This window comes from Seriola aureovittata, chromosome 4, assembly GCF_021018895.1.
Source record: "Seriola aureovittata isolate HTS-2021-v1 ecotype China chromosome 4, ASM2101889v1, whole genome shotgun sequence".
Lineage (NCBI taxonomy): Eukaryota > Metazoa > Chordata > Actinopteri > Carangiformes > Carangidae > Seriola > Seriola aureovittata.
In genome coordinates this window covers 26,818,831-26,839,114 of record NC_079367.1, presented here as the reverse complement: position 1 = coordinate 26,839,114, position 20,284 = coordinate 26,818,831, and the positions used below count along the sequence as shown (strand labels likewise).

The window sequence follows — 20,284 nt, the reverse complement described above, 5'->3', positions numbered from 1 at the left end:
TCGCTCCAGCTTCTATCAGCTGTTTATCGTCACCACAAACTGACACAGCACAAGAGATGCATCATAATCATCCCCCTCTGCTGGGGTGTTCCCTAACATCAACACTCACCTCAACCTGAGGTAAGATCGTTGCTTTAGTCTGACTGATTCCCACATATGTATGACCACCCAACTCTACGGTTGACAAAAACAGATGCAGTTGATGGTGTCTTGCTCAAGGGTACACTGTCAATAGCTGCTGCTGGAAGAGAGTTTTACTCCCAGGCTCTCTAAGGAGTCAGCATTAAAATAACTTCCTATAATTAGTATAACTAGTATGAGTACAACTGTCAGTATTAATATCTGTCAACAGTAGTATGCTAGCTAAGATTAGCCTCAGGGGCTAGATTTTTTTTTTTACCACTGCTTGGCAACATCATCACCTTTGGAAGTACTGACGTAATCACGATCATGATCATAATCATCATCATCATCATCGTCATCATCATCATCATCATCATCATCAAGACTTTAACTCCTAAATATCAAACATGTTTGATATTATCGAGGCAGCCCCAATGAGTCTGCGAGCAGTTCATTTAAAACTGGATCTGTGAACCCCTCACAAGATAATCTGGTTCAGGACCAGATTTCCCCTCTGATTGTTGGGAGGGGTGAATCAGGGATAAATCAGCCCAGAACTCCTGTAGTCTGAGCCAGGCTTTAGCAAAGAAGAACAGAGACATTTTCAGTTTTATTCTTGCAGTTCTTTGGTTCCACCAGAGTAAAAAATCTAGAGTTTAAACATGAACGTGAACATACATCTCCCGTCGACAAACACATTATGACCCTGATGTCAGCCTATTGGTGGCTGGGCCTCTGGTTAGCTAGAGGCTCTGCAGAGTTGGCATCTGCCTCTGGGCTTAAGGAGGCTTCTGATGAGGAAAAGAGCAGGAAGTGGACGCTTTAAGATACCTTGATGTAAAGAGTGCTTTCTCTGAAGAGTATATGGTGAACAGGTGGAGTAACAAGCAAACCTTCGTGACTGTGAGACTATAACTTGTTTGGCTAATTACTCAGTTCCCTCGTAAAAGCTCATACATATCCGTTGCATCTACTGTACATACAACTGCATTTTACTGTAATACAGATACCAATGTAATCACAGATGGCTGACACTACCCTAAAAACAGGAAATGTGCTTCACAGAGTCCTTCACAGCAGACAGGGGTTCTTACTCGATTACATAAATAGACCAGAGATTCTCAGAGGACACAAACAGAGAGACACAACCGCACCATGCAAAAGGACAGAATAATGTTTCTAACACTAGTCATCAATGTGTACCAATCCTTAACTGTATTGCCAAATCCTATGATTGTTATCTTGCAAAAATATATAAGTTGCTAAGCAGCGTCCATGGAGCAGGCTTGTGGTGTGAACATGGCTGCCACATATGAATTCGGAGGCTAAACCCTGTCTCTCTGCCAACAGCTACAAGGCCTGGTGTGACTACAGTCTGCTACTGCTGAGCATGAGCTGGGACCACTAGAGCTGTATTCCCGTTTGTACGTCTGTTCTTAATAGGATCCCACTGACATATGATAATCTGACATATTGTAATAATCCCTACCTAACATCTAAACCTAAATTTACATGAGCCTGAAAAACAAGTCTTGACCCTTAAATAGCTCTTGGAAGAAATTCTGATGATTGTTAAGAATTGGTCTGCACAAAGACAGGAGAATACACACATATCTGTATAGAGGACACCCATAGAACACACGCATAAACCTTTTCTTTCCACAAATGTCTTAGTGGGTCACTTCCTCTATCTCCATCGAGATGCTCCTTTCTTGAATTAAAAATAAAAATGCACCAGGACTTCAGTGCCACTAATGATCACAAAATATTTTTGTTAAATCATTTAGGTTGTTGCTTAAGTGTAGAAAACATACCATACCATACTCTGAGCCGTCTTTACACTGTAGAGTATAAACGTTGAGGAATAAAATGTAGTTTTCATTGAAAAATTATAGTTTCTTTTAAAAATAGCAAAATGAGAATCACTATCTGATCCAAATGTGACCATCTTTTTCTCTCTGGTGACAGTTTGGTCAAACCACAGGATTTTAAACATGTTTTGATACATGTTGGTTAGGATGGGAAAGAGGCTTATCCTGAGTGCAAACAGGTTTCACAGAGCAATCATCTTTGATTTATGGCTGGGTTCTCTGCAGTATAAACAGGCCTTGCTCTTATTATCATTATCATATGTTGTATTTTGAATAATGACAAAAGATACATTTAGTAAAATAAAAACAAGGAGAAGAAAATTCACCACAAGAAGAAAACTTAAGATTTTCAGTAGGTTATTATTTTTTACTGTCAGCCAAATTTCATACTTTCATCTGAAGATGAAAACAAAGAAATGCACTTAGCAATATTCTTATACTTCAGCTTGTGGGCGTAAAAACTACAGTGGGTTCCTTTATACATCAGAGCATCGATCATTTACAGACAACATTTCAGACAACCAAAGCCATTTTTTAACTGCTGTACAATGTAATCATGCCAATTATATTATTTATGCATATAATGCAAATGTAAATTAGAAACTTATAATTTTTGCCTATTATAACTAATTTAATCCTTTTGTTATTATAATAACAGTCCAGGGCTCTCCACACAGCGCTGCTCCCTCTCTACGTTATATCACTGTATATCACACATCAGTCAGCCAATTGGCCCACATCATAAACCCACATTTTAGACATGCACACACACGGTAACATGCACAGCTACACACACACATTCTCACAACTACACCAAGTGCCCACTAAAGAAGAAGAAGTAGAGAGAAATGAAAAAAGACATTGGGTTCTCGGCAACAGGCATACAGTAATTAGACTTAATGAGCAGCTTATAGGGCAGTAGTGGGTGAAGCTGCCTATCTGTGTAGCTGTGTAGCCATCAACCACAATGTTAGAATGATCAGCGAGCTGATTGGACAAGGACAGAGAGATGATGTAATACCTCAACTTCACTGGTTTATTTGAAGCTTTTCTGTCCTGATTGTACAAGACAGTTTGTACCAGAAAATCAACAGTAAAGGTGGTTTTGGTTTAAAAAGTGACCTTTGTGGTTGTGCAAATAATTTCTTGTCCTCTTTTATTGCCTAAGGTCTATATACCTTAATAATGATAATTATTATTCCATCAAATCATCCTAACCTACAGGTCAGGATGAGCACATTCACTTAACAGCTCCATCCCATAATGCCTCTAGCTACTTCTACACAATAGCAAGCTCAAATTTAAATGCCTAATATATTTTATTCAAGCTGAACGATGGTCTATTACTTTATCAACATGTGTACTTATATCATAACAAGTAAAGTACCTGTACCTGTGTCTCACATGTAAGAAGCTGGAACCATCAAATGGATGGAGAGAAGGGGTATGACATGCAACAAAAGGTCCATGACTGGATTCAAAGTATGTATATGTATGCGGCATATGCTGCAACCATTTGCCATTTACCATCATGCCAGCAGAAAGCTCCAATGATGGAATAATTTTTGTTGGATACAAGTACTAATTAAGGAAATAGTTGCTGATTAACATGCACTAATTGATTAATTGACTCATCACTTCAGCTCTGGTCTCAACCATTTCTAAGGAACAGTATGTGTATAGATAATAACACATAATGCAGTGTTGTACCATGGCTCAGTTCACTCTGCTCCCAGAGGGGAGTTCAGTTTCAGCCCTGCCCAGTATGAGACTGCAGAGGACTGAGCCATTATGACATAGTCAACAGTATGCACCATCAAAGCAAAAGTATGATGAGTTTTTATGACTGAAACACACTCAGTATAATCATATTTAATGTTTCAGTTAGCAGCATAAGTGCTAAGCTTTATGATAAAAAGTCTAGTATCAGTTTCTCTTCACTAAAAATACAGTAGTTCTTTGACTTTCCTTAGAACAGATGTACTGCCAGGATGGGTTTATATTATATACCCCATCAGATGCTAACTAAACAGTCACAGGTTTGATTTTCTACAACAGCCCATATGGGTCCATCAGCGTCCATGGGTCCTCAGCCAAAAACCTCAACCACTCTTCTGCACTCACTCTGAACAGTCATCACAAACAATATCTAATTTTGTACTGACAACAGGCAACTGGTGAATGCTATCCACCAACTGTCTACATGGCCTGATGACATGACATAAGCATGGCTTCACATGTAGATCAAAAATGGACTGTAGCATTACACAACTAAAGTCTGACCATGTGGATAATGTATCATCTTCTGTATATTTTCCTGTACCTTGTTCCTAAAATTAGGTTCCTCTGATGTATACACACAATCTTTGATCATTCATGTTGCTCTTAGGATCATAACACTTAACAGATGGGGTGCAAACATTTCAGACAAAGCAACTTGAGAGATGCTCAAACGTATAGACAACTTAGATAGCAACATAACATCTAGGGCCATCTGTGGTATTATAACATGAGCAAATGTCATTCAATTATCGCCTTCACTGCCTCTCACAGCCTGTCACAGGACAAACACTGGGGCGCACACACACGTACACACATAAAACACTAGGTGCGACTTTGCCTAGAACTAACAAAAATCAGTGAGGAGATAGAGATGGCCTGTGGAAACATGGCACTGAACTTCAGCTTTACTGACCAGTAATGATTTTACACATCCAGATTTATGTCACAGCATAGAGTCAAAGGTGTGAAAGCAACAGCCCAAAGTCAACCCAGTGAAACTTGGACGCAGACTAACTCAATTATGTCTGTGTTGACTGCAGCTTTAGACAAGAGGCTGATGTGCTGTATAAACCTCCTTAATATAAAATAGATCCTATCAGGACGCAGAGCCGTGATGAAGGTTACAGCGCTCCCCTCTCTATTTAAAACCCTTCTGTAATACTTTTCGTCCTTGCCACTGGCTTTGTCACGCTTTGATTAAGTAAGTGTAACACTTAAGTGTTTAATAGAGGGACTATAATATAGAGTAGTTCAAAATAAATTTGACATTAATGAAAGGCTTTGCAACTTTGATGACTGATGTCCATGCTTTTTTTTTTTTACATAGACACAAGAGGTCATTATTCTCTTTAATATTATATTAACAAATCTTAACCTTCATTGACCAAACAGATTTTCGACAGCTGCTATAAATCTTCCCAAACAAAGCTAATACAACCATTTGTTACAGTCTTAAAATCAACATTTTTTTCTCTTGCTAGCTATTAGTACAATAAGCTAGTGGGAATCTGCATGCTTCAACAATGAAGATAAATCTTTCCATTTACTCCTTTCTAGCTCATTTCTAGTTATTGTTACAGGGGTAACACTTGATGAGTATAGACTGTATCTCTGAAAACACTCAATCATAAATGCAAACTCTGCGATATGGAGTGCCTCAAATGGGCGTGGTATTCAGTAATTTGATATGTGAGTTTTCAAAGGAACATAAGATAAAAAAAGCTTTGAAAATGTGTAAGAATAGCAGAAGCTTTTGTAAAAAAAAAAAAAAAAAAGAAAAAAGAAAAAACGACATAATAATTTAGGCAGTTGCTATATGCACCCAAGGTGGATAGCCAAGATGTTTAGCAAACCACCTGGCGTATATGTCACTTTTTTAAAAGGTGCACTGCAACAATTTGTGCGGTCCTATACACTGTTTTTTTAGGGGTCTTTTTAAACAAAATGCTTAGGGAACCATTGGACATTCCATATGTGTGTGACTATTTTCACCCGGGTGTAAATAGACTTATTAATAATAATAAATTATTAAAGTCGAAAGGAACAGTGTGAAAAAATCTTGACAACATCCGTCTAAGAAAGATAAACTGCAACAACAAAAGGACAAAGATGTAGAACAAACACAGTGTATACATAGCTCACCACTTGTTTGTAAGTTAAAATCCCTCTTCATGGAGTGTCTAAGTTGTTTTTCTAACACTATATTCTGCTGTCAACAATGCCATGATACACATTATGATGTGTAGGGTTTCTTTAGGTCAGTGGACCAAACCCCATAAAATGATATCTTTTACTTTTTACTTTTACAACTCAAAACCAATATTTCATGTCATTACTTCTCCCCATCTCTATCCTGACATCCTCTGCAGCTTATTGTAAAAAAAAACCCCACAAATACTGCGAAATAAAATACACAAACATAATTATGTATCACACAGTGGCATTTTGTCCCATTCCAAGAAGTCAAAGGTCGTAAAACTCACTATACATCAGAATGACCCAGTAACCCTCAAGCATGAGAAAAAAAAAAAAAAAATCAGCCAAAACTGTATCAGCAAGGCAGGAACACGTTTGGATGACCAGCAGCACTCACCTTTTCAATTTTGTCCAGCCATTCCTTATTCTGGGCCAACTCGGCCATGAAAGCCTGGTGCTTCAGCCATTTCTTATGAAGCTTCTGGGTCTCGTCTCGGCTGCTGTCCCTCGCCATCAGCATCTTCTCATACACCCAGTCCCCCAGCTGGGTGAGAGAGGCAGGGAGAGAATGAAAGGGAGAGAGAGAGAAAGAGAGATAGGTGTCAATATTGGATGACTATAAATACTGTAAATGACTGTTGTTGTGGGGTGCTGGTTTTGTAGAAACTGATTTCCTATCTCAAAAAGATTTGGATACAAAACACTATCACACACACTAATAAGCTGCATACAAATGCTGAAATTATGTCCAGTTCATTTGTTTGATAGCGAATCATACACTCACTTACAGTACATTATTATTCACACATGTATGTTTTCATTGGCTTCTGTGTGAAAAGAGCTACTTGACAACAACACAGAGTGTGCTGTAGATAAACACACCAGCAACACATATGGTAGGAAATGCAAGGTCAAACACACAGACATGAATATTTAATGACACACAGCAGGAACATGTAGGCAGACACACGTGTACCAACAAGCATGGCGGCAGGAATTCACATGTACACACAACAGATCACAGTGTCCACAGCATCAACACTCACCCACACAGTAAACAACCCACACACACCACTCTCCATCAAAGAGTCAAATCTGCACATTTTGCACACACATATTGTCTGTGTGAGGCAAACACACAGTGAGAACACCTCACGCCTGCGCTGACAGCATCATCAACGTATTGAGGTCAGCATCAGCACCCTCATCTCTTCGTCATCAGCATTCTCACACCTGCTGGTAACATTTCCACCTGCACCTCCATTAGCCATAACCACTCTCTCCTCACACAACCGTACAGCGAATAACTCGTTTACCAGCGCCGTTTAATGGGAACAGCCCACGGGGTTGTGGCAGCTGCAGGCAGCCGCTGGTATCCGCATCCTCGCTGGTCTGCCGTCACACACATGCAAAGACACTCTTCACCGCAGAGCCAGATGGAGAGAAAGAACGAGAAGAGGAAGGAAAGTAAAGGGAGTCAGAAAGAGAGGCTTCTTCTGGATAGGTGAACACAAAAGGTGTGCTGAGAGGAAAACGCCAGCCATGAGGGTAAATAACAACAATACTGGAGGCTGAAGAGACAGACTGGAGACTTCAAACTGAGGCTGCGCTCCCCTCTCTCCTCTTTCCTTGCTGTGTTGCTGAGGACTCGCCGTATGCTCAACCAGGAGAGAGAGGAGGGGCGGGGGCGGTTCAGTGACGATCGAGAGGGCAAGAATGAGGATGACTGAGAGAAGGAAAAAAAAAAACCTCTTCCCCAAAACAATAAAATGGCAGGCAGCCGAGCCGACGCACGGGCGCTCCTCCCCTGCCTCACACCCTCAACAAGCAGGCGAGTGAGTGAGCAGGCAGGTCGGACGAGAGATGGAGTGGAGGAGGAGGAGAGGGAGGAGCAAAAGAGTGGGATAGGGATTTTAGGGGGGCAGGGGATGCAGGCAGTGCCTCCAGGCTCACCGGTCATGGCTAATGATGCTGAGCTGGAGGAGGTAGAGGGGGGAGGTGGGCTTGAAACGGTGTCAAAGCGGAGGGGATGGATGAGTGTGAGGGTAAAGAAACAGTGGAAACCAGAAGAACAGAGATTTTTTTTTCGCTGGTTTAATGGATTGAAGCAAGCCCAAGACCACTAACAGCCAAGCTCACGACTCCGCTATAGCTGCTTTTGTTTTATTCTTCCTCTCCCGCACTACACACACCACCCCCCTCTACCATCCCTCTGTTCCTCTCTGCAGCAGTCCCAGGCAGCTGTACTCTCTGTCTCCAGCTTGCCTGACGCCGCTGCAGTGGTAAAGCAGAGAGAAAAGAGAGAGAGAAACAGTAGAGGTTTGGACAGAGGAAAAGAAGAGAGGGTGATAGTGGGAAGAGAGAGACAGCTAGTGGAGGATTGGACAGAACAGTGATTTATCCCGAATGATGTATTTGTAGTTTGATAGATTTACTGCTCCTTTTTTCTATAAAGGACCAGGGCTGGATTTCAGTCAGACGCCCCCTCTGTTCGTCACTTTGTCACCTCTTTCAGAAGCTATCACACACTGTCACACATGGGTGAGGACACACAGCTAAAATGAGTAAACACACCTCACACATTCACACACACATACATGCGGAGACAAAAAAAGAGCGTGTGCAAAGTCACACTCATAAGCAGTTTACAAACACACAGACACACACACACATCGGTCTCATGACTGTAGAGGTCATGGTGGGTCACAGCCTGATGCCCCCCTTGAGACTGTAAATGAATTGAATGAGCGAAGAGGAAGAGAGGGGGATTGTATGTGTGGGGTTGGGGGGTGTGTGTGTGTGTGTGTGTGTGTGGGTGTGTGTGTGTGGTGTGTGTGTGGGGGGCGGCAACATAGAGAATGAATGGGTGGGGGAGGAGGAGATAGGGAGGTATGTCTGACGTAAGAAGAGAAGAAAGGGACAGAAAAGAGGAGGGAGAGGAGGAAAGAGGGCAACAAGAGAGGGAGGAGGAGGATTCATAGCTTCGTATTCATCATCACGTTATTAGACTTCATCATCATGTTGATGAAAGAACAAAGTGCATGTCAAGAAAGCTTCTCTGGAAAACCCACAGCTCTACCACTATATGGCACTTTGACATCACATTGCAGAAAGTTGATGAGCATGTGTGGAACAAATAATAATAAGCCCATTAATCAGTTGGATAAGTAAATTAATTAACAAAAGCAAAGCTGAAAATGTTACCTCGGTCATTTGGTAAATTGTGATTGTGCCATTTCTGACAATTTATCAACTAAACCTCAGATCGACAAATAAAAGATAAAGAATTAATCATAATAATAATATAATATAGTAATTACATGCATCATTATAAAATGCATTATTTGCCATTATTTTCAAAGTAGAGCTTTTCTTAAAATCCATTCTTATATATTTTAGATTTGACACAGACCGGATTTCAAGAGTCAGAAATGACTTATTTACATATTTTAAAGAATAACATATAATAATAAGGACAAGCCTTTGTCCCAGGACCAGCTGGAACATGTACAAGAAGTCTATTATTCCCTATGCCATACAGGCATTGAACACAAAATGACAGCACCTGGGAACACTTGTTACTCATTTCTTTTTTTTTCAAGATTTGCTCTCTGGTATTTATTTATTTAACCTATCTGCTGCTACCTGCTCATTTGCACTGTTGTATGTTTTACACATCATATGTTTTAATGGTGTGTCTTGTTATGTGGATTGTATGTATTTTTTAATTGTACCTCCTTTGGGAGAAGCCGAAGACAAATTTCAACTGAGGTGGACAATAAAGTCAATCAATCAATCAATCAATCAATCAATCAATCAATCAATCAATCAATCAATCAATCAATCAACCAACCAACCAACCAACCAGTACAGGGGGAAATCAAATTCCCCTTTGTCTGCCAACTCTACTAAAATATACATTTCCTTTTTTTTAATTGATTGGGCATCAGGAGAAGGTTTGGATTAAGACTAAAAATAGATCTGCATGTGCCCCGCATGTTGACAGAAATATGTCAGTGCTTCAGGCTTTTTCATGGGCTGAACATTCAATTTAGTGTTTTTCTTCAACAGCTCACAGACCACTTTACTTACATAGCTTTTGAGTGTACAAATCATCAAATGGTCACACAGATGAGCTCAGGACAAACACTAGTCCACTGCAGATATTGTATGAACAAGAATAGTTAAAGGATTTTTAGGCCAGGAGAAAATATTATCAGTGAACGAAACATTGTCTAACTTGAGCATACAATAACCTGTCAGAGTTGTCAATCCATAATATGAGAGTTGACAGAAGAACAGCACAAACAAGCTGAAGACTGGAGAGAATGCGTACAGAGTGACTTATCATGTGTTGCACCTTGTGTATTATAGAGACACAGTGTGTTTAGCAATGCAGCCTTTGGACATACACCTGCTCTTTTCTGGAAACAGAGGTGAGTCGGGGCAAAAGCGACAGTATGATCTCTGAGTTCACTTCTTCAGTCCCCTATTGTCCTGAAGATGGAGTTGTACTGTGGATAAAGTGGAACAGACAGGTTGAATAGGGACTTTTAAGGTTATATAAGAGAGGAAAAAATACTGCTTTTTTTCAGTATTTTTAGACGGGGTTTGTTCACAGCAAGCACAGTCATAAATTCCCAGTGCAGGTTGCCAGAAAATTACAGTATTCAATCAGCAAGTGAACTGAGAACCCATGTGACTGTCTCATTGCAAGTCTCATTGTACTGCAAGTGTTATCAGAAAATAACTGAACCAAATAAAACATAAAATACATGATTAATAATTCAAAAAATAAATAAAAAACACAATACAAAAACAAAATGCACCAAACCATTAAAAAATATGTTTTGTTTTGTATATGGTAATAAATAGCACTGAACTGCTGTGCTGGCTCTATTCTAAGAGTAATGGTCTTTTACACTTTGTCCAGTATCTCTGTTGAAAAAGAGAAGTATTTCTAAAAGAGCAGCTTGACCCCTGCTCCTCCAGTCCACGTACTGAAGTTTACTTTGGCAAGATTCTGGGGCCAGTAAAGTCTGAGTTAAGGGTGTTTTGTGTAACAATTTTATTTTAAGGAAACTTTAAGTCTTCTCCTTAAGGTTATCTTAAAATGTTCTCTTAAATATTTAAGGTATTTTCCTTATTTTAGTCTTATACTTAGGGAATCACTTAAAGTCAATTGAACTGTTGCACAGAAGACCTTAGCAACTAAACTAAGGAAATAAACTTAAGGTACCTCTGATTGTATCCTATATCTTCCATGGTCTCCATGGAAACTGTAGAATTTTAGAGCTGTAAAATCTCCTTCATTGCTGCAAATGTCTTAACATTTTCCCTTAACTAAGGAAACCTTTTAAGAGATTCTGAGCAACACCCTTAAGTAACTCCCTCAGCATGGAGAACTTCAACCTTAAGTGTCATACTAAAGTAGAAAACTTAAGGTGCTTTGTGCAACTGGCCCCTGAACCCAAAATTGCATCTGATGGCTGTTCCATCAGTGTATGAGTGTGAATGTATGGTAGAAGAGCTGTATGTGTAGAAGAAAGCTGTGTATGAATGTGTGAGTGAATGGGTGAATGTGGCTTGTAGTGTAAAATGCTTTGAGTGGTTGATAAGACTAGAAAAGCGCTATATAAATGCAGTCCAGCTGCATGCATGGAGTGTGTTACAACTACCGTCAAACAAAAGTCTGTATATAATCAGGTGTCAGTCCCACCCATAAAGACCAGACCAATAAATATAAACTGTAGATGATAACATTGTGTGTACAACAAACATAAGTGACTGTGTAAAGGCCAGTGTAAATGTGAGTGGACAGAGAGCAGCAGTGAGAAACAGGAAACACGAGGGTGCAGGCTGGACCGAAGAGAACACACCCTGTCAGCTGAGAGCTCAGGTTTCTACAGACTGACGCAGTGTCACTCGCCCACTGTACACCACACACACACACACACACACACACACACACACACACACACACACACACACACACACACACACACACACACACACACACACACACACACACACACACACACACACACACACACACACACACACACAGTCAGGGGAAGACTCCTCATGCATACTGTACTTCTCTAGACACACATACAACATACAAGCAGACAGAGAGATATATGGCTGACACACACACACACACACACACACACACACGCACGCACGCACGCACGCACACACACTCATGTACATAGTGAGATACACTCTTCCTCCTCTGAATTAGTGATGAGGAGCTGTGCTGCTGAATTATTCAGGGTAGCCAAAGAGAGAAAGTTGCTGAAACTAAACAAGGTTTTGGCCCAGAAAGACGCCTGTGTCTCTGCAGGGTGAGAGAGCAAAAACTGCAGGAGCCAACAGAGGTGACCCGTGTGCAACAAAACTCGACACACATAAGGTGTGGACTGTACTGTACTGTGAGTACTGTAAGGACCGTACTCAAAATATGTACAATCTTTGGTATCTGTGTTCTCTCTGACATGGTTTTGCACAGCACATCTCAAAGATCACAAAATCAAGCAGTACATACAGTAGTGGTGATATTCAGACTGTTGTCAACCTGCAGCTGGGTTAAAACCCGATTCAGCTGTGATGTATTTATATAAACATCACCCAGTGATGTGTTCAAGGTGTGTTGCAACTTTTGGGAAGACTAGGGAGCAGTCACAAAAGCTGAGACAGAAGATAATTTCATTGCACATTGGGCAATGGGTGTAAGATGATTTCCAAGACCTTGAACATTCCTAGAGACAACATTGAGAGGTTTTGAACGTCTGTACAATGCTCTCATCAAGACAACAAAGAAAAACCTCTGTGTTACTGCAAAAGGCTTACAGGATGACCCGATGAAGGCTGGGATAAATGTGTCAGTGTCAACCATAAGTAGATCACGTAACAACTAAGGACTTCATGGCTTGAATCCAAGATGCACACCACTCTTGGCCAAGAAGCACAAGAAGGGTCAACTGCAGAAGCCTCCTACCTCATGACAGTCCTGGAGAAACCTCTGAAGTTCCCACTGATCGTTCAGTTTTTCCAGCCACTGCTGGGCCAGCTCTCTGTTCTGGTTTCCCCTGAAATAGTGATGGACAAGCTGTTAAGTTTCAAGGTACAATTACTATATAATTAACACAACTATACTATTTTGGCATCTACTTTTGTTTAACTTTAGATTTGCTTTACAAGGTGTTGAGATTACTGACAATCCAGTCCTGCTTATACTGGAACAATCATTCCCAAACTACAAACATTTTAAAAGCTGACTGAATGTGGATGAGCGAGTAAGAAAGTGGTCAAAGGAGAGGGCACAAGCAGTAGTATTAGTATTATATTTCATCTTCATACATTCTTTATAGCAATAATCAGATGAAATATAGTACACTGACCCAGAGTCTTGTTGGAGTTCTTCACTTATAGAGAGCAACAAAAGCCATACTTTACTTGTTGCACCTTTGTGAAAATACTATTACGTTATAATGAAGTCTATATTTTAAGAGTCATGATTTAACACTGGATTTAATTTGGCAAACAGTTATACACTGACAATTATGTTAATCTGTTCATTTGTATTCATATTTATATGTCTGACATACTCAGACATAATAACTCTAGTATCACCACTTTAATTTGGTAACAGGGAAGAATCTGGGTTGGTGTTGCCCAAAAAAGTACAGCTGTAATATTGATATTTTGATAACAACAAACAGACAGAGACCAGATATGATTTCTTTATGAAAAAGAACTTTGAAAATGTAATAATTGTGAAATTATATATTATAGAACCAGAAAACAACACATAAAAACCATCATGTACTACTGTGCTCATTTATTTGTCACCATGGGAGAAAAATAAACGTCCACTGGGTTAATTCATGTAAATTAAATCTAAAAACCATATGGTTCACCACAGTGCTATTGTTGGACACACACACAAAAACCCCAACCCCCACATGCACATGTGCACACACACACACATACTCGCGCACGCACACCACCTCAGCTATCACACAGATTTCATGGTCAGGTGTCAGGTCTGAGCCAAACAGGCTGGGCTCTGTATTCTGTGTTTTGTTTCATTTATACTCTCAAGTCTCTTTTCTTCAAATTCTTTAGTTGCAATTATTCTTTTTATTATTGTCGTCTTGTGTTTGGACAGCTGCTTAGATCTTTGAGCTTTATAATCAGCACATCGTACAGCTCGAACAGTCTGTGCTGACATATTGTGTCAGAGTGACGGAGTTTCATCTCAAATGGAGATATCCAACATTTAAAACGACTGTGGCTTTTTACACACTAGCAACTACTTAAAGAGTGTAAAGTTTATAATTTTTCTTTTTACATTTATGTCGGACATGTACATTTCCTTCTCCTTGCTTCCATTTTGCACACAGAATAATTAGACAAATTGACCTTTAAGAAAAAATATTTCCTATTGCTTCCTTTTCCAGTTCCACAGAGCAACAGTAAAGAAAAATCTTTTGTTTTATATGGTAAAATTCTGTTTCATAGTTCTTTTAAAAAATATATATATATTAGAAAGTGTGTATTATTTTTGGTGTACTTTTTACATGCCATATGCTCATGCTTAGCAAATATTCTCATTAAAAAACTCACAAAGCAGGAGGAAAACTGAAATGTCAATGTGAGAGTTCAACATTTTGAATCTTTTTTGATAGTTATCCTTTTCGAGGAAAGTAAAACTGATATAACCTAACAAAAAACTGCTAAACATTGACAGTCAGTCTAGGCTTTAATCTAGCTCATGTCCTTCTGTATTTATGTATGTGGTACCTGTTGGCGAGGGTGTCGATGCGTTCCCTGATGCGTTCAGAGTAGATGTTGCTCTGACTGATCAGACTCTCTCCAGCCTCGATCACAGCTTTGATCCTGTGCAGGTTCAGCTCCATGGTGGTGGTAAAGTCCTTGTGTTTCTTTATGGCGGCCTCAACCGTTTCCACCGTGGTGGGCAACTCCACATGAGCAAGGGCAGATTCCTGGAAGATGAAGATGGGAGCAGTGAGGTGAATTCTAGGTTCAGAGACAGATACAGTGACATCAGGAGATTAACTAAGAAAAAAAACTAAAGAGCCTAAAATACATAGAAAAACACCATGAGCACAGGACAGACGAGAGAGATTCCTGAAAATTAGGACATGACTGTTAGTGGCTTATCAAAAATCAACTAAACCACAGGATGAACAATCATAGGATAAACATCCAATTTTAATCCTTAACATTTAACTGTATTGATTACATTATTGATTAGTTGATCAGCAGAAAAAATATTGCATTCCTTTGTTTAAGCTTCTCAGCTGTGAAGGTTTGATGGTAAATTAAATATCTTTACGTTTTGGACGGTTTCAAGACATCAACAGATGTTTTAGGGAATTGTGAGGGGATTTTTTTCTGTAATTTATTCAACTAAATGATTAATCAAACACAGGCAGATGAAATCAATAATGACAATAATTGTTAGTAAGTCTACAGTACAAGAAATCATTCATATTATTTTGCATTTGCCCTTTTATAAGGAGAAGTTCGGGCCCCTGGATACAGAGAAAATAAATTAAATTAAGGCAGAAACAACATGGAGAGGTAGACAAAGATCTATGGGCTGGAACATCTTTGATACTTATTGAAGAAGAAATGCTGCTCTCTAAATAAGGCTCTCACCCCAACCCCCACCAGGCTAATAAGGAGCTGGTCCCTGGTAAAGATCTGTTAGCAAAGCAAAAGAGACGTTCTGGCCAACACGCACACACGCACGCACGCACGCACGCACGCACGCACGCACGCACGCACGCACGCACGCACACACACACACACACACACACACACACACACACACACACACACAGGGGCAGGGGCAGGGGAGTCAGGGGCAGCTCTGCCTGTGACATTTCGGATTAGAAAAAAAACGTGCATGTGATAGACTGTTACTCTGTACATGACACAGGCTAGATCATATTTATATGTTATCATGAAACTAAGTGATAGTTACATTCCAAAGACTGTTATAAGGACATTTATAGGAATTTATACATTATAAAAGAAAAGAGATAATCATTGTTCAGCAATGTCTAAATCTACTTTAAAAAGGTCCTTAAATACACTTAAGCTGATTTCTACAAAATCCTTGCTTTCTATCATTTCTGTCTGTGCTAATTGCTGCATAAACATCCTAGCTCATATTCATGACATGAAAATGAGATGAGACATAACTTTCAAAGCTGCACTTAATCTATATTGGTAATCATTGATGCCACTAAGATAACTGCAACATCATGTTTCGTTAAAGTAATATAATCTCCCTTCATTCATGATACTACTGCATTATTTAATGCAAGGTATGATGTTTGCAAAAGAAATACTTAAACACTAACCTACGAGTCATGGACAGAGTTTAACCAACAAGAAGTATAATTTACACAAACCTATAAATACCATCATACTGTATATTGTTCACACAGACACACGCACATACAGACTTGAGAATCAGAAGGCTGCCAGCAGCTCTTCCTCCTACACTTCATCATGTAGATCTAGAGTTACTAGAAGCTGCTGTCTCAACAGCTCCTGCTCTAATATCGCATAACACAGAGACACTCTGCAGGAAGACACCTGCTGACACACACACACACACACACACACACACACACACACACACACACACACACACACACACACACTCTCTGCTTTTCTCTCGTTGGCAGAGTTATACGCTGACCACACCCAGTCCAGTTGATTTTCTGTGCATCTCAGCTGCAGTCAAAAGGCATCATTAAGCCTGTTTAGAGAGAATGTGTTCATGCAGACACCATGTTTTGGTGATATACAGTATGTTTGTTTACCATGTCATAGGAATAAGTGTAGATGTTAGTCTGCACTCTTTCAACCTTTTCTGTTTCTTAATCTGCCCCTCATTTTAGTTCAGTATTACGTATGTATGTATGTATGTATGTATGTATACACAGTATATCAACTGATATATAAATGACAGCGCTCTTTGAGCTGCACATAATTTTTCTCTACTGATTTTCTGTGTGGTATATATAGCTCCTTCTGGTCTACCACCATCAGAAGAAAAGATGCAAAAGGAAAAGCAGCCAGACAAGCTCTGACAAACATCACCTAAACGCAGCAATGTAAAATCAGCAGCCTAAAAGCATGTCATACATGTTGCACACAACAGCTGCTTTTTTTTGGCTGTCAAACATCACAACAAACAGAACTTTTCTAGAGTTGTAAAAGTTACTTAAGCAGGTTTGCAAGAAGAAGTGGGGCTGGAGCAACTGAAAGAGGTTTTTACTAACATGTACATCAGGTAAATGGTAGGAATAAACTATTAAATAGAAAGCCAATCACATTATCACAACAAGTAGTCAAGTAAAAACTTGATCACCAACAGACAATAAAATTCATCCTCTGGTCTTTCTTTATCTCACCTGGTTATTGAGGAAGGACTCCGCCTGTTTAACGTCTCGTAGAAACAGATGGAAAATGTGAGCCTGGACCAGAACTTCTCTCCTGCTCTCCCACATCTCTAGCAGTTTGTTCCAGCCGACATCGAGCTTCTGCAGCCACTGCTGCAGGGCGGCCTGGGGTAGGGGAGCCTCCTCAGACTCAAGCAGCTCGTTCATGGCCTGCAGGCGCTCATAGTCCTCTTCATACCTGCAACGACAACAACAGAGACCCAAATCAATCATTTTCTGAACACCTGATGTGTTTTTAGGACCTTTTAGGAAGATCACTAAGGATCGATAAGGATAAAAAGCCTCTTGTCTTTCAGTAACCCACCGTCCTATCTCCTCCTTGAGGGCAGCATGTTTGTTGATCAGTCTCTCTGCCTCCTCCAGGTCGTTGGGCAGCTGGTCTGAGGCTGCAGCTGTCTGCGTCTGGACCAACCAGGTAAGGAATGAGTCCAGATCCTGACAGGACCGAGAGAGGAACATGATTTACATTTCATCAATTCTACTGTTAGTCTAATCTGACAAATAAAAAATAATCTGCAGCCTCTTTAGCACATTATAACCATACATAGGTTTCAAAAGGTTTGTATGTAGAAAATGTACTTCTCTCTTGCAAGGTGAAATTAAAGGCAGTTTGTTTCCAGATTACCAGTTGTGTCAAAACACTCCTGCTTCCAGTTGTGTCAAAACACTCCTGCTTAGCTTGCAGCAGATAGTTAAATTTGATTCCTCAAACAACCAATTTCTCCATCACCATTTTCACAATCTCTGTTGTCGTCTTTTTACCCTCTTCTGGGAAGAGGAACTTTCTCAAGAGAGAAACATTCTACATACATTTCCTTGTTTTTATGTGAAAAAAACATCTAACATTCCTTAACTACATTCAAATACTAAACAAATGTTTTACACAAATGACCAATTGGTGAGCTTTCTGTTCTCTGCTCTGCTCTGTAACACAAAATTACCAGAACATCCAGTGTCTGCATGAGTTGCAGATCTATACTTGGTTTGAGACAATAACTAACTCAAAGCACTATTGTGTTTTATATTAGCAGTTCTGAAAATGTGTCTTTATTGTTCATGTCAGTTACAGAACAGTCTCACAGGAAGGAGAGGAGCACAGTAAGAAACAGAATCAAACACATGCTGTTGCAGTTCCTATCGATTGATCATTGGTTAGCTGATCAGAGTGATCAGAGTTCTTCCTGATGTCTGAACTACTCCTATGTACCTGTATGAAGCTTTGCAGCCTGCTAGCCACCATCAGTGAGTCTTCGCAGCCCTGCAGGGTGCGTTTCAGCTCCTCCCACTCCACACTGATGCCATCAAACGGCACAAGAACCTCCATGGCCCGACCTGTGTGAACGGTGGCCAGATGCTCTGCCTCCTCCTACATCACCAAACAGAGACAGTGATTATAGCCTTTATGCTGCAGTTTGTATCTTCTATGGTTTCTTACACTCACTGTTTATTCATTTAATGATTATTATTATTTTGTTTTTAGGATTGTATTTTTTTTTTATCCACATGGTAATATGACAGTTGAAAACGGACCCCATCCTTAAATGTTTGTACAGTCAGTGTACTCCCCCATAATTCCCTACCTGCAGATGCAGTAGTTTGGGCTCCAGGACAGACAAGGCTCCCTCCATGGTGGAAAGGCGTCTTTGCAGAGCGAGGACTCCTCCCAGATCGCTGCCTACGTACTGGGTGGCGTCGATGGCTTTTCTCTTGTCCTGGATCTGGGACTTGATCTCGGCGCACTCCAGCAGGTAGTTCTGCAGACGTAACATTGAGTCCAGCTGATCTTTCTTCTGCTCCACCAACTCCACGATGCTGTTCCACCTGGTATGATGTGGAGACAAACAGGATAGAGAAACAATAAAACTGTAGAGTGTGGTACTGTGAGGTAGAAATGTGTGACTGTGAAGACAGCTGTGATTTATTGGGAAATTTTACACCTACATCTATCAAGCCCTCTCATCCCTCTCTTAACAATGTTTTCAGAACACAGGGCAAGTTTGCATAATTTGAGTAGGCTTAGGACTTCAATTCCAGCCCTAAACTCTAGGTCAAAAGAAAATGCAGCAGACGTATCAAGCAGATCTTAAACAAAATACGCATCAGCTGAGAAATATCAGCTGATTCACTGAAATGAGATTGGTTCCATTTACATATTTAAGGTTTTCTTAAGTTTTGTTAAATAAATTGCTAATTAAAAGACATGTTAAACTCTGTTATGATGACCTGATATGAACTGTGGGGATTTATCTGAGACAGTTGATTCTGTTTGCTCTGTGCTCTGCTGTGGTTTCAGCTCAGGCCTCTGTCTGCTTACCATATTGTCATACAATATGTTCTCCTGATTCTGCTCCAGACCAGCAGGTCTCAATACACACCCATTCAGCCAAGAAAAACACACTCACACACTCACACTGATGCCCACACACAGAGATCCTTGTGACTGTAATGAGGTAATGGCAGAGTCACTGAGAGGCAGACAGAACGCTCAGCAGGCAGGATGGAAAACAGCTAGGTGACGCTGACCTCAGAGCTGCAAAAGACGTCTTATGATCAGACTAGTAGTGGTGGTGAGCTTAGGTGTGAATGGAGGGTGGGTGGGGTCTCTGCTCCACAACAATGAGATATAAGCTGTGTATGTAATTACACAAGGATGCAGTAGTTGTAAACTTCCCCAAACTAAGTTTACACACAGCACAATTTGTTTTAATGTGTTTATCTACGAAATAAGGGATAATCATGAATGTATGCTAAGCATTTTTCGATGATTTTAAATCAAATCACTTATAAAAAAATAATACTGTT

At 40.1% G+C, this 20,284-nt stretch overlaps 1 protein-coding gene across 5 annotated transcripts in view; it reads right to left on the bottom strand.

The window, feature by feature from the left end:
* LOC130167532 (spectrin beta chain, non-erythrocytic 4-like) overlaps positions 1–20,284 on the bottom strand; it is an 87,575-nt gene that overhangs the window by 32,398 nt on the left and 34,893 nt on the right. For 4 of the 5 annotated variants that reach the window (XR_008827301.1, XR_008827302.1, XM_056373813.1 and 1 more), the window contains exons 19-25: positions 19,063–19,303; positions 18,690–18,848; positions 17,787–17,917; positions 17,435–17,660; positions 14,781–14,983; positions 12,973–13,063; positions 6,370–6,516 (exon numbers count right to left, since the gene is read on the bottom strand). Coding sequence is in view for 3 of the 5 variants with exons in the window: in XM_056373813.1 (XP_056229788.1) it covers positions 6,370–6,516; positions 12,973–13,063; positions 14,781–14,983; positions 17,435–17,660; positions 17,787–17,917; positions 18,690–18,848; positions 19,063–19,303 (1,198 nt within the window). In the remaining 2 variants the exon portion in view is untranslated. Of the gene's footprint in view, positions 1–6,369; positions 6,517–7,288; positions 8,734–12,972; positions 13,064–14,780; positions 14,984–17,434; positions 17,661–17,786; positions 17,918–18,689; positions 18,849–19,062; positions 19,304–20,284 lie in introns of those variants that run through there. The other variant, XM_056373815.1, reaches the window with a different exon arrangement.